The sequence below is a fragment of the Mastigoproctus giganteus genome, chromosome 11 (genome assembly GCF_048544385.1).
Source record: "Mastigoproctus giganteus isolate SK-2022 chromosome 11, ASM4854438v1, whole genome shotgun sequence".
Lineage (NCBI taxonomy): Eukaryota > Metazoa > Arthropoda > Arachnida > Uropygi > Thelyphonidae > Mastigoproctus > Mastigoproctus giganteus.
Window position 1 is genome coordinate 160,878,780 of NC_143585.1, and position 17,198 is coordinate 160,895,977.

Here is a 17,198-nt window from a genome sequence, read left to right on the forward strand (position 1 = left end):
TCTGTCCTTTCATTGTGCATAGTATATATCACCTTTAAATGTTAAGTTTCTACTCACCTCTATAGAACTGCAAGTAGAATTAAATACGAGCACCCATGAAAATTGGACCAGTGAATGAGGCCCAAAATACACTACAATCATTAATGATAAGAAATCTGTGATTTCCCAATGCAGGTACTATACATAATCTCTCTGTCACCATTATGAGAGAATGACAAACAATGTATTTCATAGCATAAATACTTATTTTGCACTGGAGAAGAAAAAAAAAAAAATAAAAATAAATAAATAAAACAACCATTCTTCTTAAGCTGAAATGAATATATATCGGTCCCGTGAACTTCAAATTAACAATTTTTACTGTACTTTACTTAGTTTGCACATGCAGCATTTGTTAAAACATCATCATTTTAGTAATAGATAGGTCTATTATAAAATAAACATTAAAAACCTAGTATAACTGAAACAAAGCAGACACACAAAATTTCCTTCTTTATATATAATATAACTTAATATATTCAGCTTTTATGTTATTTATTTGTTATTTGGTTATTTTTTAGGAGGATTATCAACTAAGGCCATATTGCTCCGGGGATATGCGGTGGTCATTCCCTGACCTTTCTGCATCCTCCATATTTGGTGGTCACAGGCTTGAACCCTGGTCTAATCAAGAAGCACACTGCTGCTCCTGCCCACCTGGCTACGGAGGCGCCTCGCTTTTATGCATGTGTAACTATTACACACCCTTAAGACGGAAACTAAACTTAAATGATGGTGCTACTTATAGTACTTGCCAAAGAACATGTGGGAGTTTTGTCCATTATCCATGTATTATTTAATATGCTTCTGGTAATATTTACTGACTACAATTTTTCATGTTACACTGCACATTAACATATTTTCATATTCTTTTTATAACTCCAAACACAAAAAGTATAAGAATCTTTAGCACTTCAGTTTCATATATGGATTAAATTTTTCTGAAAAATCTGAGAAAAATTGAAAGAATGTTAACTACAAATAGAGAGAAATCTGGCAAAGGATGCAAAGAAAACAGCAAAGACTTCTTTATTCATGTCAACACTAGAAGAAAGGGGATGAATCACATTGGTACACTTGACATCGATGGGCCAACTGTCTATGGTCATGCTTAGGTTGCTGACAAACTGAATAAGTATTTTGCATCTATATTCACATGAATTCTTTAGGGGAAAAGATGCCAGAGGTTTATCAAATTCTTACATGGAGCTAAATGGTTTTGTAATAACTGAAAGGAAAGTGGAAGAGAAATTGAAGTTAAAAATGAAAAAGGCAGCTGGGGTGGATGGGAACTATTCAATTATATTAACAGAGGCAGCAAAAGAAGTAAGAAAACCCTTAGCCATAATTATGAGAGCATCCCTGGATTCGAGGTAAGTTCCTGTGGAGGCTGCAGATGTGTGAATGTATTCCCAATTCACCAAGGGGATTAAAGGGTGACATGAGTAATTACAAATCTGTTAGCTTAACTTGTTCCAGAGAAAATAACGGAGTCACTGGTTAAAGAAGTAATGCAAGACCATCTATGCAAGAGTGCAGTTATATGTCAGTCACAGCATGAATTTAAAAGGAAATCTTGTCTGACCAATTTGACTGAATACTATGATGTAGTCACAAAGCAACTGGAAGCAAAATATAATTTTTATATCAAACAATTGGATCTGATTTCGGGAAAGTTTTTGATCCTGTTACACATAAAAGATTGCTGTCAAATTGGAGCAGCATGGCATTAAGGGCAAATTACTTCTGTGGTACAGATAAGGGATGGTTGAGTGTGAGAAGACAGATAGTCGTGATCAATGGACTAATGCTATTAGTGGAGTCCCTTTGGGTTCAGTGCCAGGCCCATTGTTGTTTTCTGTATTTATTAATGATATTGGTGAAAGTATATCAGGCTTAATGTTTAAGTCAGCAGATGATACAAAGATTGGCAGAGTGGTTAATGACAATAATTACAGTATGCTACTGCAACAAGATATAGAAAATTTAAGCAGATGGGCTCAGAAATGGCAATTGAAGTTTAACATTTACAAATGCAAAGTACTGCATATGGATAGCAGTAATCCCAGAATAAAGTACCAACTGTGTGGTACTACCCTCAAGTTAGTCGAAAATGAAAAAGACCTTTCGGTGATTGTGCAGTCAGATATGAAGTTTTCTGAGCAGTGCAGATAACATGCTAGGAAAGCTCATGGGGTTTTGCCAATGATATACTAGAATTTTGCTAGCAGGGATAAGGAAGTGATTATCTCATTGTATAAGGCAATGGTTAGGCCACATCTTGAGTACAGCATACAGACCTGCATCATTTTAGGAAATGTTGCAGAGCTGCTAGAACAGTACAGAGAAGGACAATGAGATTGGTGAAGGGAACAAAATGGTGCTCTTACCAAGCAAGGCTTCAGTTTTCTGCAAATTGCAGCATCTGGAGATTAGGCACCTGTGAGATGATCTGATTGAAGAGAGAGAGAGAGAGAGAGAGAGAGAGAGAGAGAGAGAGAGAGAGAGAGAGAGAGAGAGAGAGAGAGAGAGGCATAAATTCAAATTGAGGAAGATTGTTTGTAGGACAGACGTGTGAAAGTTTGTCTTTAGCCAGCAGTTGGTTGATTGTTGGAATAAACTTCCATCTGGTGTTGTGGAAGTGGATAGTTTGAATAAATTCAAGGAAGAACTAATCAAACTATTGGAGGGGAGATAGGTGAAATGGGAAGGTTTTTTTTGCATTATTTGCCACTACTAATACTAATATATTACTAGAATACCAACCCTTATTTTGATATCTCTTGGAGCTATTTTTCTAACTTCACTTAAAAGTCGATCACCAAATCCTAGTAAGGAGAAAAATTGAATGTGTAATGTTAATATGTTACTGCCTTATAGTACAGAATACAAGAAATAAAATTAAAGATTGAACAGAACAGACTTTTCAATTCCGATGTTAACTAGTTACAATGCAGGATGTTACAAAACATGTGGTAACATGCTGTTTTGATTTAGTTCTCAAAAACACTACAATCATCTACCATCAGAATCAGCTGGAATTGCATTCCCTGGGTCAAAATTTTCACAGGGGTCTTTTGATTAAATACACAGCAAGCTAAAATTAAACAATTGATTTTTTTCAAGTAATTAATTAATGACTTAATATATAGCCAGAAGAGCTTACATTTTATATTGTGAATGCCTTCAAAACGTGTTGTCTGTTTTTGCACTACCTCAAACATCCCCCCCCAACCGAGTGATGAGAGGCCAACAAGCTTCGAAACAGTGCTCTCTTGGTGGTGGTATCCACCGAGAATAAGTAACATTAGTCTTTTCTACTGAAGAAGCATTGCTTTTTTGAAGATCTAACAAAAACGATGCCATTTCACCTACTTCGGTGATTTACTACGAAAAAATAATGCTTTGCTCTAATTTTGTTCACCTAGTAAATTTCCCATAATCTGAGGCTTTCGATCCTAAACTCTTTTTAGTCCTCTACTATTGCACACTATCTGGCATCATCTCTCATATTGTGAAGTTAAACTTCATAAGTGGGTTGTCACTCATTGTATCGCCAAAGTACCTACCCGCACCCTTTCAACAAACTTTGAAAGGGTGCCATCTGGGTGGTTGTATCTGCTCAGATGGTACCATTTCTTATTATTCTCTACAGGAGAAGCATTGCTTATTCGAGGTAGTGCAGTAATAGGCAACTCATTGTGAAGGTGTTTATAATACGATATGTAACAAAAATGATGCCAATTCACCTATGTTAATGATTTACTACAACTAAAATGATGTCTGGCACTAACTTGTTCAAGGAGACATCACATCAATCATCTCTTCGGAATTGTACCAGCTTCATTTTTTATACTGGTTCTTACCTAGGAAACATCAATATCAGACGAGTTTAAAAAATTGAACATGTTCTAATGAAAAGTCAAATTTTAAATAGTTAGTCCTGAAGTTACGAAGAACAAAAGATTTATGATGCCTTAGGGGTTTAGATGGACACTTATATTGCCCAGAGATAACAAATCAGGGAATGCTGTTGTTGTTGTTATTTGGTTTTTAGGAGCATTAGCAACTAAGGCCATATTGCTCCGGGGATATGCAGTGGTCATTCCCTGACCTTTCCGCATCCTTCCGTATTTGGTGGTCACGGGCTCGAAACCCGGTCTAATCAAGAAGCGTGTGCTACGCACTACTGCTGCTGCCCACCTGGCTATGGAGGCACCTCAGGGAATGCAATTCGCTGGAGATAATATATGCAGAAACTTACAATCTGCAACAGTTCTTCATATATATAAAAAAACTGATCATGGACTTGCTACAGTTGATAAATTAAAATTTTAGTACTAGGGGGCCAAACCTGAGAGAAATATTCCAGAATTGGATTAACTGTCATAATATAGGCTGTTTTTATTAGTTGGATATTGTTAAAATCAAGAAAAAAAAAAAAAAAAAAGAGGTTCTTTTTTTTTAGAAAATCTATTGTTTTTAAAGCTCTGGCAGGAATTTTATGAATATGGCTATTAAAGTTTCTATTATAGGAAAAAATAATCCCTAAATCCTTTGTTTCTTTAACCTTCTCTATTAAATGATTGTCCAATGCATAGTTAAAATCAAATGTATATATTTTTTTTTTGGTAGTCTGAAACAGCACTTCTCATTATGTTTGACCCAAGAGTAAATATTTTTTGTCCCTGTTCCAGTATAATACAATCATGAATAGAACAAATCTCTTTGTAGATTTTCAAATCATTACCATAGGTGAATAATTTAAAATTATATTCCATCAAATATTCCTGGATATCATTTAAAAAAAAAAAAATGCCAAATAGTAGAGGACCCAGAGGAGAAGCGTGTAGCACACCTCTTTAAATCGGAAAGAAGGAAGAGTATGTACCTCTCCCCCCTCAAATAAGTGTACTTTGTCTATTAGTAAAAACGGTTTTCCATTAGAAGATATGCTTTGCCCACCCCCATGTAATTTAACTTGGAAAAGATTAGAGCATAAGGGATGGCTTTAAGATCCAAATATATGATATCCACTTGATTATTTCTTTCAAGTACATTATTAATGTCAAATTAATAATGTACCTGAAAGTGGATCTCCCATTAAGGAAGCCGTGATGGACAGATCCAATTTTGTTGGTAGTGAATTTTCTTATCTGTGTGCATTATTATATTTTCACTGATCTTACAAAGGGGATTATGCTTTGTGAATAGGTCTATAAGATGGGAAAAAAATTTTTCCCTTCTTTTAGAAGAATGATGGTTGTCATTTTAAATTTGGATGGGAACATTCTATGAGTAAAGATAACTTTTATTAGATGCAGCAAGTGCTGAGTGAGTACCACAAAGGATGTTTCCAGAAGGCCAGTGAAATTCCAGCTACACTCTGGAAATAATTTAGAGAAACTGTTCATTGCACATAGTAAAGTATTCATCAATTTCAAAATAGGAAACCAAGTTATTAGAAAAGTCTGATAAAATATGGGTCAAGATTATATTTTGATTCTGATCATAGTAGAGAGCTTACAGTAGTGTTCATTAATTTCTTCAACTTCTTTTGATAATATAATTCCTTATATTATCAAAATCTGTAGATGGTTTTTACATTTGTTTTTTTCCAGTTGTCAATATTTCTAAGAAGGACATATATCTTTTCTGACGAGTACAACAAATTATGCGGAGAAATAGAGTGGGCCAGTAAATCAGAATGTCTTCTAATGGAGGATTTTAACTTTCCAGATATTGACTGGAACTTGTGGAATGGGCACTCGCACACTAGCAAGATGTTTGTGAATTTATTGGAGGATTGTTTTCTACATCAACATGTTCGAAGGACAACCAGAGGGGATAATACTCTTGATCTGATTATCAACAGTGATGACTCATGCATTAGGAATTTGCAGATAAAGAAACCACTAGGTGAAAGTGACTGCAGTCTAGTGATGTGGAATTTACTTAAAGATTTAACTACCATCAAAGGTAAAGGGAAGGGTTTTTGTTTTCGTAAAGGCGACTATAGTGGTCTCAGGGAGTTTTTGAATTCAATACAGTGGAATCAACTGATGTTAAAAACAGTGAATTCTAAATGAGAGGCCTTCAGGGAATTAATCTTGGAAGCTACTAGGCTTTTCATACCAACTAAGAAATACTGTTCAAGATTTAGGCCTATATGGATCTTCTCATGGCAGAGAAGAAAAATGCATGGGATACATATAAATTAGCAGGTGACACAGAAGCCTATGGCAGATATAAGCTAGTGTGTAATCAAGTCACAAACGAGGTTAGGCAAGTGAAGGCTGATTATGAGAAATTCTTGGCAAAGGATGCAAAGAAAAACAACAAAGACTTCTTTACTTATGTAAACTCTAGAAGGAAGGGGATGAATTAGATTGGTCCAGTTGATGTTGGTGGCTTGACTGTTGATGATCCTGCTCCGATAGCTGACAAACTGAATGACTATTTTGCATCTGCATTCACACATGAGGAATTTTGTAAGGAAGGGAAGGACAGAAGTTTACTAAACTCTAACAGGGAGCTAAGTGATTTTGTAATAACAGAGAGCAAAGTGGAAGATAAATTGTTTAAGTTAAACATAAAAAAGGCACCCGGGGCAGGTGGAATCTATCCAGTTATATCGAAAGAGGCAGCAAGGAAGTAAGCAAACCCTTAGCCATAATTATGAGAGCATGCTTAGATTCAGGGGAGGTCCCCGTGGACTGGAGATGTGGATATGTATCCCCAATTCACAAAGGGGATTCAAAGGGTGATGCAAATAATTATAGATCTGTTAGTTTAACTTCTGTTCCAGGGAAAATAATGGAGTCACTGGTTAAAGAAGTGATGCAGGATCACTTCTTGTTAAAGAAGTGATCCTGCTTTTGATACTGTTGAACACGGAAGACTGCTGTACAAATTGGATCGGTATGGCGTTAAGGGCAAGTTGCTGCAATGGATAAAGGGATGGTTGAGTGAGAGGTGGCAATAAATGGACACTGCTCTACATGGAAAATATTATTAGTGGAGTCGCCCAGGGTTTGGTGCTCCGTCCATTGTTGTTTTGTGTATTTATTAATGATATCGATGAAGGTATATCAAGCTTTTTGCCAAAGTTTGCAGATGATACAAAGGTTGGCAGGGTTGTTAATGATAGTAAAGACAGTATGCTACTGCAACAGGATCTAGAAAAGTTACGTTGATGGGCTGAGAAGTGGCAAGTGAAGTTTAATATTGACAAATGTAGTACTACACAGTATCAACTGTGTGGTACTACATTCAGGAAGGTGAAGAATGAAAAAGATCTGGGGTATTTGTGCAATTGGATATGAAGTTCTCTGGGCAGTGCAGATGAGCTGCCAGAGCAGATCATTATTAAGTTTTGTCAATGATATATAGGAATTTTGCTAGCAGAGACAAGGCAGTGATTATACCTTTGTATAGGGCAATGGTCAGGTGTGGCCTGACCATTGCCCTTTGTATTGTCTCTGTCCCATTGTCCTGACCTGAGTATTACATACAGGTCTGGAGACCTCATTTTAGGAAGGATGTACAATTGCTAGAATGAGTACAGAGAAGGGCAACAAGATTGGTGAGAGGAACAAAGGGGTTCCTCTTACTAGGAGATGCTTACATTCTGTAAGTTTCAGCATCTGGACTAGGCAACTGCGAGGTGATCTGATTGAGGTGTACAAGGCATTGAATAGCGTGAGCAGGCTCGATGCTGATGGGATACTTCCACTTGTTGAGATTAAGAATCTGAGGGGGCATAGATTCAAATTTAGGAAAGACAGTTGTCGAATAGATGTGTGAAAGTTTGCCTTTAGCCAGGGGGTAGTTGACTGCTGGAACAAACTTCCATCTGTTGGTGTGGAAGTTGATAGGTTAAATAAATTTAAGGCTGAACTAGACAAACATTTGGAGTGTCCAGATGGGTGAAATGGGAAGGGTTTTTTTTTGGCTGATGCTCTATAAGCTTGCTTTCTTGCATCACATGCCTCAACTAATGCTAATGTGGTACAGTATCCTGTATACTATTTATGTATTCAGTGTAAGCAATCTTAACTTTATGTTTCACTTATTTTCTAAGCATGAAATAAGTGAAATAGAAGAATATGCTTTTTGAACTTTTATATTTATCATATTTTTCCCTTTTTTCTTAAATTAATAATATTAAGCCTTTACTAAACCACATTGAATATTTATTTGAGTGTTTAGTGATAGATTTAATGTGAACACTGCTTTGATAATCTGGTAAATACGAGCATACAAGAGTTCTAAGAGAGTATTAGCACTGTAAATTGGAATAAGCTTATCAGTCTATTGCCATATTTTTTCCCTTATGTTATCCCATGGAGCTTTATTAAAATTATATATACCTTCCTAAATTGTATTTGCACTGCTTGATGAACAGAAAAGAAGGAATTAGGAGTGCATGATGCTTTTATATCAAAATTGTTAAAGATTAAGTCCAATAGTTTGTATATAGTTGGTAGGTTACATTTTTGTTTTATTATTATTATTATTATTATTATGAGCCATATGGTGCAAGGAAGCCCAAGGCTTATGCTGTACCAGCCAATCTCCCATAACTAAAATTTTAGCCTGCAAATTGGAGGAGATAAGAAGAAATTCCAACTGTTGTTCCAGCCTTTGAAGTAATGCCTTGTTAACTGGGGGAAGTAATTAAATTAAAACCAAATGAAGTATGCTATTGCCTATTTTTAACTTGGTGTGTACACCTTCTATATCATTACAGAAATTGGTTTCTAAAACATTAAACTTATCATATCCTATCCTATCTTATCACCACCTATCTTATCCTTTATCTCTTTTAAGCAAATTATAGCCAACTGAAGAAATCTGTGAATCCTAAAAGTGCCCAGATGTCAAACTCGTGGTGATTGACTTGAAGTCTAAATGTATTTAAGGAGCTAATAATACTCCTGCAATTTCAAATGTACAAGGAAGATCTTGTACATGTGTGAACTCTTTATTTTGAGTTATAGATTCCTTTACCCCTGAAGAGTTATTAGAATGTTCATAGTTTAACTACTATTTGGCAGAATTATCATTTATTCTTCCAGCACCAGTTCTATTATAAAAAGGTTTTTTGAGTGATATGATTATTGTATGTTTTTTTGTCTATTGAATCTAAAAGTTTATGTATACTCCACTGGAGGAACTATGTCGAAATTTCATTATATCTAGGCAGTTTTGATCAAAACAAATTTTGAAGGAAGTGTAAACGTCTGGAAGTAAGGAATTAATTTTTTTTTTTTTTTTTGCTTTAATATCAATGTAACTTATTTTTGAAATACTGTACTAAATCAGCCTCCTCCATGCTGGTTGACAGCCTAGAAACAAATCAATAAATGTTTTTGAGTACAATTTAATTTCCTCTTTCACCCTTTCCAATAAAATAAATATAATTTCTATATGGCTGATTCTGAGAGGATCATGATCTGGTTTATCCCCCAGGTTTTATTATCATTATATAACTCCTATTACCATTATAGTTAGAATGGGGATTATGATTACATGAAGTAGCCATTGATCTGTCGTACTGAGTAGAATGTGTTTTTTTTTGTTTTTTTTTTTAAACAATTTTGGCACATCTCTTGATTTTCACTAGAGGAAATATGCTTTGTGTATTGTGTTGGGATATTGTGAGAGTCTTAACTCCAGACTTGGGAGTGTTGAATCAGTCAGAGATTTATCATACTGAGTGGAACTCTTTATCAACAATTTCAGCATATATTTCTTTATCAACAATTTTCAGCTATTAATATATTTATTGTTATAGCAAAAAAATTGCAGATAGGATGTTGTGGGCAGATGAGGTTGCAGTTATGAAATCAAATCTGCAAAGTAAAGCCAGGGCTTTCATAAAACAGTTCATCTGAATTAGTGCAGATTCTTATCAAATTCTGAAAAAAAAAAAAAAAAAGCCTCTGTTGAATTAATTCTCAAGAAATTTGAGGCTTTCTTCAAACTTTCATTAGATTCTTAATTGTATAAAAGAATTCAGACGAAAGAAGAATTTGATAGAAAACCTTAAGAAGTTTTCTATCAAAAATTATTGACTACAAAGAATCCTTTGGATATAAATCCTCCTGATGAAGATTTTGCAAGATGTCTTACTTTCCATCATTTCAACATGAGTGTTGGTGCACAAATGTGGGTCAAAATCTTCAAAAAGGATTCAGTGGACATTTGTCAGTGTTTAGAACTGTACAGCGAATTAAAAACATCCATTTAGACAGCAAGGTAAATGACAATAAATAAATGGAAGAATATTTCACACACTCCGAACGTGATAAGGTATATTAAATAAGTCAGTCCCTGAAGGAATTGAATTTCTGAATCAGAATGAAATGGAAAACAGGAGCCCCATGGAAGAGTTCCACAAAGAAATGGAAAGTTTGGGGAGAAAGCAACAGTATTTTATGTTGCTTCTTAGACAGAGTTTGAACAGTATCAAGAAGTTTCCTTGGGTATGAGGTTATCCATGTGTTGGACAAGATTTTGTAGCTCTGGCAAACGATAAGTATTTATTTATATTAAGCCATTTTATCGACTTAATTGTTATATTAAATTATTTTCTATAAGTAGTATTATAGTCCTAGTCAAGCTCCTTGGTTAATTTTGAATTTAGATAGTGATTATGAAAGTTAATACTTAGTGTCCATAGATTTTTACAATTCATAACTTGCTGCCAATGTTATATGATATGGATTAGCGTAACATATACCTCCAACTTGATAGCGAAATACGTAGCACTGTATTAGAAATCTGTTAGCTTAGTATAGTATTATCAATTAATCAGTAAAATTTATTAATCTTATTAAATGTCATTGTTAATTAAATTGTACTTAAATGGAAACATGACCAAGACTAGAGTAAAGCAAAGCAATGTGCACAGATCAGCAGGAATGCTGTGGCTTGGGGGAGAACCAAAGGGGACAATTCTCCAACACATCACAGTCTGAAAAAATAGAAAAAAAATAAAAAAAAAATATATATATATATACCGCAATTAGATAAGTTATAGTGTTATTTGTTATTGTTATTTTGGTTTTTAGGAGCATTAGCAACTAAGGCCATATTGCTCCGGGAAATGCGGTGGTCATTCCTTGACCTGTCCGCATCCTCCGTATTTGGTGGTGACAGGCTCGAACCCCGGTCTAATCAAGAAGCATGTGCTACGCACTGCTGCTCCTTCCCACCTGGCTACAGAGGCGCCAGTTATAGTGTAAGTGCCCTCCATGGTATGTGTATGTACACACACACACACACACACACACACACACACACACACACACACACACACACACACACACACACACACACACACACACACACACACACATATTAGTCAATTTTATTTAATGGTATCTATCTGTAGGGAATTAGGTGTATAAGGACCAAACTAACAAGTTAGTAAAAGTAAACTAGCTTTAGCCTGGAAGGCCTACATAAAATTATATTAATGAAAATGGAAATAAAAATAAAAATGATGATGAACAATGAAAATAACAATAAAAAATGATAATAAACAATGAAAATTGTAAATAACATTCTCTCACTTGGTCATCAGTCTGCTACTTCTTCGGAGGCTTTGAGCAGACCGATAGACAGACTAAAAGAATGTCTCATACCTACCCGTTTCTGTTGTCCCCATTCCAGTTTTGCCTGATTTTTAATTTTTAGGTGATTGTATTGAAATTAATAGAAATTAAATGGAAAGTGGTAATAAATGAGAAAAAATAATGTGTTAAATTAAAATTTTGTAAAATATGTGTTAAATTTAAATTTTGTAAAAATAGTGTCAGAATCAGCAAACTGGGATAGGTGACACAAAGCCCAACGGGTATGTATCAGATTAAATAAGAATGGGTTCTTACTTCCTTCTTGTCCTGTAGTGGTTAGACTGAAAAGGCATCAATTCCCGCCTTCTGGTTGTTTATGTGTTGATTAAATGATACTGCGCAGCTGCACTTTTCACTGACTATGGCATGATGGTGAAATTGCTGTAGGCAATATGTCCTATGTCAATGCAAATGTTCTGATAGCCTTGAGAGGGTTTATATTTGAGTTAGTGGGGGGGGGGGTTGCCTCTGATGGCGGAAGGAACCTATATAAATCAAATGATGCGTTTATACAAGTACAATAAGTGTTAGTATGATTAAATACAAGAAGTATGTTAATGAAAAAGTGTGTTAATGTAAATATATAGGAAATGCTATCCCCTGGACAAGGGCCGGTATAGCTTTTCTAAGGCATAACGACCCATGTATGTCCGAGGGGATAGCTATATACATATTTACAGCCTCCTTCAATGTGAATTTTCATCCTGTGTCTCTAGGTTTTATACTGTATTTGTAATTAAATGAAGGGATATAAACATTATGTGTTTAAAATACCTTAGGCATGATTATTCTGTTGCTGGGAGTTTGATACAAATTGATAAATTACCAATTATTAGATTGTCTGTTTGCGGAGGGGGGAATTTTTGGTCAGCTGGGTTACAGTGCGGTCAGACGACGAGCCTCTTCTGAGCGCAATAAACCCGGGAATCAAAATTGGGAAGTCATTATCTTAGTTTGATGAAGGACACTGGTTTTTAGACAACCAGGCAAAGATGGGCTATGGGCCATTTATTGGTGTTATAGTTCTAAACTGGTTCAGTGTATTTTCAATAAGTGTATTGGGATTGGCGTTGGGGTGGTGTAGGTTGAGGTTTGCAAGTATGGCCACTTTAATATGGTGTCTGCTGTAATTGGTAGATATATTATTCTTGATGAGAATATCTATCAGTTTTTTTATTGCTTCCACCATGTTATCTAGATTATTGCAGATGTGTATTAACCTGTTTGTCTCATTTATAATAGTGTTACCATGGATATGTTTAGCAAAATTGCTCTCCCAGTTGGTAAGCTTTATAGCAGGGAAGCTAAAATGGTCTCTCTTATAATGTTGAGTGTAAACATTGTTATTGGTGGTGGTGATTTGGCTGTCGAGATAGCAAGCTTGTAGGTTGCTATCCGGGTTGGTGCATTCTATGGTTAAATCTGCGGGATAAATTTCCTGGGGTATAATATTGAAATTGATAACCAGGACATCATCAATGTATCTGTAGAATATAATTTCTTCTTTGATATTGTTTTCGAAATAATGCAGGTAAAGGTTGGCTATGGAGCAAGAACTACTAGCCCCCATAGCCACTCCCCTACTCTGCACGTAAATGCTGTCTCCCATAAGTACGTAATTGTTTTTGACACTAAGATTAATGAGGTCGTGCCAATACTGTTTATGACATCCCATTATATTTTGATAAGTTTCGTAGTAGTATAAAAGAACTGTTTTTAAATTTTCATGTGATATACTGGTGAAAAGGTTTTTAAAATTGTAAGTGTAATTTTTAGATCGTAAGTGTAACTTCTGAGAGAATGTTATTTACAATTTTAATTGTTTGTTATCATTTTTTATTGTTATTTCCTTTGTTCATCATCATTTTTATTTTCATTTTCATTAATATAATTTTATATAGGCCTTCCAGGCTAAAGCTAGTTTACTTTTACTAACTTGTTAGTTTGGTCCTTATACACCTAATTCCCTACATACAGATACCATTAAATAAAACTGACTAATATAATTTCATGCACATATAATGCCCTATGTGCAATAGCAATAATGTTGCACAACTGACAGGTACCTAATACGGTAAACTTTACCAAATATCATTTTTATAGTCTTCAGTAAGAACACAATACATATACATATATATTATGGAAATATTAAATTCTAAAAACTTTATTAGACATACTGGACAGACAACTTGTATAGTCGAAACCTACTAATTTGCTAATTGAGGTGTATAAGGCCTTGAATGGTTTGCGCAGCCTCAATGCTGATGTGATACTTCTGCTTGCTCAGATTAGGAGGCCTGGAGGCCTCATTTCAAGAAGGATGTAGAGATGCTGTAACGAGTACAGGGAAGGGCAACAAGATTAGTGAATGGAACAAAGGGGTGCTCTTACGAAGAAAGGCTTAAGTTTTGCGAATTACAGTGTCTGGAGACTAGACACCAGTGAGGTGATTTGATAGAGGTGTATAAAGCCTTGAATGGTTTGAGCATGCTCAATGCTGATGGGATTTTCCTCTTGCTCAGAATAATCACCTGAGAGGGCATAAATTCAAATTGAGGAAAGACAGATGTAGGATAGACGTGAGGAAATTTGCCTTTAGCCAGCGGGTGGTTGGTTGGTGGAACAGACTTCCATCCCTTGTCATGGAAGTTGATAGCCTAATAAGTTTAAGGCTCAGCTAGACAGGTATTTCGAACGAACAGAGGGGTGAAGTGGAAGTGGTTATTTTTTATTTATTTATTTTTTATTTTATTATTATTATTATTATTATTTTTTTTTTTGGCTGATGCTGCATAAGCTTGCTTCCTTGCATCAAATGCCTCTACTAATGCTAATGCTAATTGATATGATCCTTTGAGCACTAGGGCCTAACTTGAGGACATGTGAGACATAGGCAAAAGTATTTCTGGGGCACCCTGTAAAAATGTTTATTGTGAAATGACATTTAATGCTTTTGGATTAATACTAATAATGATAAATGGCTAGATTTGGTGCCAATGGCGCATTCAAAGGTAAAAATATATAGGGTCACAGGTAGGAAAAAGTTGGGACCCCTGGCTAAATCTGATAACGCCACTGGTGTATACAAGCGTTCATACACAAGTAGCAATAACTTGGGTTCGTGCACTTATCTTGATTCCAGCGGATTCACCAATAGCTAAAGCAAAATTGTATGGAATGAATACGAAAGTAACTCTGAAAGTTTCCGGAAGAAGGCGCTTTGTGCAGTAGTAATCGCCGAGGGAGAACGTTTGTTTAGTTGTTGACGCATCGGTTTCTATGGCCATAATGCACCTTCCAAGGTTTTTTGCATTTCACTCTGATCCTGGCAATCCAAAGGTCGCGGGATTCGAATCCGCAGTGTTTGGATTGCCAGGCAGGCACTTTACCCACCTGGCTAGAACGGTCGTCTCCCGAGGGAGAACAGTTGTCGTCTCCTTATCCATAGTTTTAAGGTTCTCGCAGCGGCAGAGGGCACTATAATAGAATTTTGTGTTTTTTGAATTGTAAATAAGAAAAAATTATTTTATGATTCGAGGGGATCAGGCCCCATGATTTTACGAGCCCGAGGGAATTGCCTTGGGAGTAAGATTGGTCCTGTTGAGCGCTCGTGTTCAGTCAAAGCTCTACGTACATTTATCCAGTCGTTGAATCTAGTTTTAAATTTGTTTAATGAGGTCAAAAATAATTTACTAGTGTCAAAAAAAATTAACCATTCGGGCTTTTCTTTCTGCAGTATCTTTGGAGTAAATTTGATGTGTCGTACCTTTACAATAAGTAATAGCAGTAGTTTGATTTACACGATATTCTTGCCTCTGTGCTTGTTCTGTATTTTTTTCAAGTTGGTCATGTTTGGCTAATAGATCTATATTCCAGCATATTCCCCCAAGGCCTCAAAATCTGGTGATTATGGGCTTGGCACACCCAGGGTCCCGAGCTGGATATCATCACTCTCTCTCTCTCTCTCTCTCTCTCTCTCTCTCTCTCTCTCTCTCTCTCTCTCTCTCTCTCTCTCTCTCTCTCTCTCTCTCTCTCAGGGTAACTAGGGGAATTTTTTTTTGGCTGGTGCAGCATAAGCCTCAGGCTTTCTTGCACCATATGGCTAATAATAATAATAAAATAAAAAATAATAATTAAGAACCTGAGGGGGAATAGATTCAAATTGAGGAAAGACAGTTGTAGAATAGATGTGCCGAAGTTTGCCTTTAGCCAGCAGGTAGTTGATTGCTGGAACAAACTTCCATCTGTTGTTGTGGAAGTTGATAGCTTAAATAAAATTAAGGCTGAACTAGACAAACATTTGGAGTGACCGAATGGGTGAAATGGGAAGGTTTTTTTTTTTTTTTTTTTTTTGACCGATGCTGTATAAACTTGCTTTCTTGCATCATATGCCTCAAATAATGCTAAGTCAGAATCAATTCTGACTTAGCGGGAAGATTAAATGGTCTTAATCTTCCCACTAGTGCCACTTCACAGAACCAATCAGGTTAAGCTGATAGAAACCCTCATCCTACACCTGAGTCACAGACTTGCCACTCAGTTTAAGGAGCCAGGGACCTTTCCAGATCTTGACTCGTTCAGGATGGCCGATGCTACTACTCAGGGCATTAGCATTAGCCATATGCTGAATTTTTATGCACAGATAATATTGGTCAGAATTTTGTCACAATATGGATTATTTATGAATTCTTATATGGAAATAGTAGGTAAGAAGATCCCAATGTGGACTGAGAGAAACCAAGGAGTGTTATTGTCTTCTAAAAATATTTTGTGGTATGGTAATTTAAATATAAATGAAGAATTTGTTGATGAGTAGTAGTTACTTAAAGGAGTTCGATGAAGGTTACCATCAATGGCCTTCCCTCCATTTTCTAAAGGGCAAAACTGAACAATTTCTGGTGCAATTATATTAAGATTTTCCAATAGTTTTTTTTCAGAGAAAATAATGGCATTAAAGGAAGGTGCAGGTGTTGCACATTTAATCCAAGAAGTCAATGAAAAATTAGTTCATGAATGACAATATAAACCATGTAAAAAATACAGGGAAACACTGCCTAAGTTGTTGAAGGAATATTAAGAAGCTGGAATTATGGAACCATTTACTTCTCCTTATAACAGTCCTCTCCCTGTGGTAGAAAAGGAGAAAGTTGATCTAAATTTCACTCTTGATTTAAGAGCCATTAATTAAGGTGACACTTTCAACAGGCTTTCTCTTTAACAATTCAGAATATCTACTCATATTACTGCAAGGAGCCAAAATATTTTCAAAACTGGACTCAACTCTGGTAATTATCAAATACCCCCTTTGTCCAGGGGACAGAAATTTTTTTTTTTTTTTTCACCACCACTTCTCAAAATTAAAAAAAAATTTAAAAAATTACAATATATAACTCACTTTATTTCTTTGTAAAATATTTCAAAAGGCTGGTTTGTGCAGACTTTTCCTTCTTCCTTTCATCATAAATTTGCTTGTATGGATACACATCTTTTTCAATGTTCCTACGAATTTGCATA

The 17,198-nt window shown here is 35.6% G+C and overlaps 1 protein-coding gene across 1 annotated transcript in view; it reads right to left on the bottom strand.

Annotated features, from left to right (window-relative positions):
• Arp1 (Actin-related protein 1) overlaps positions 1 to 17,198 on the bottom strand; it is a 341,295-nt gene that overhangs the window by 14,453 nt on the left and 309,644 nt on the right. The window contains exon 9 of the mRNA XM_090385032.1: positions 2,806 to 2,867. Within this exon, the coding sequence (XP_090241158.1) occupies positions 2,806 to 2,867 (62 nt within the window). The remainder of the gene's footprint in view (positions 1 to 2,805; positions 2,868 to 17,198) is intronic.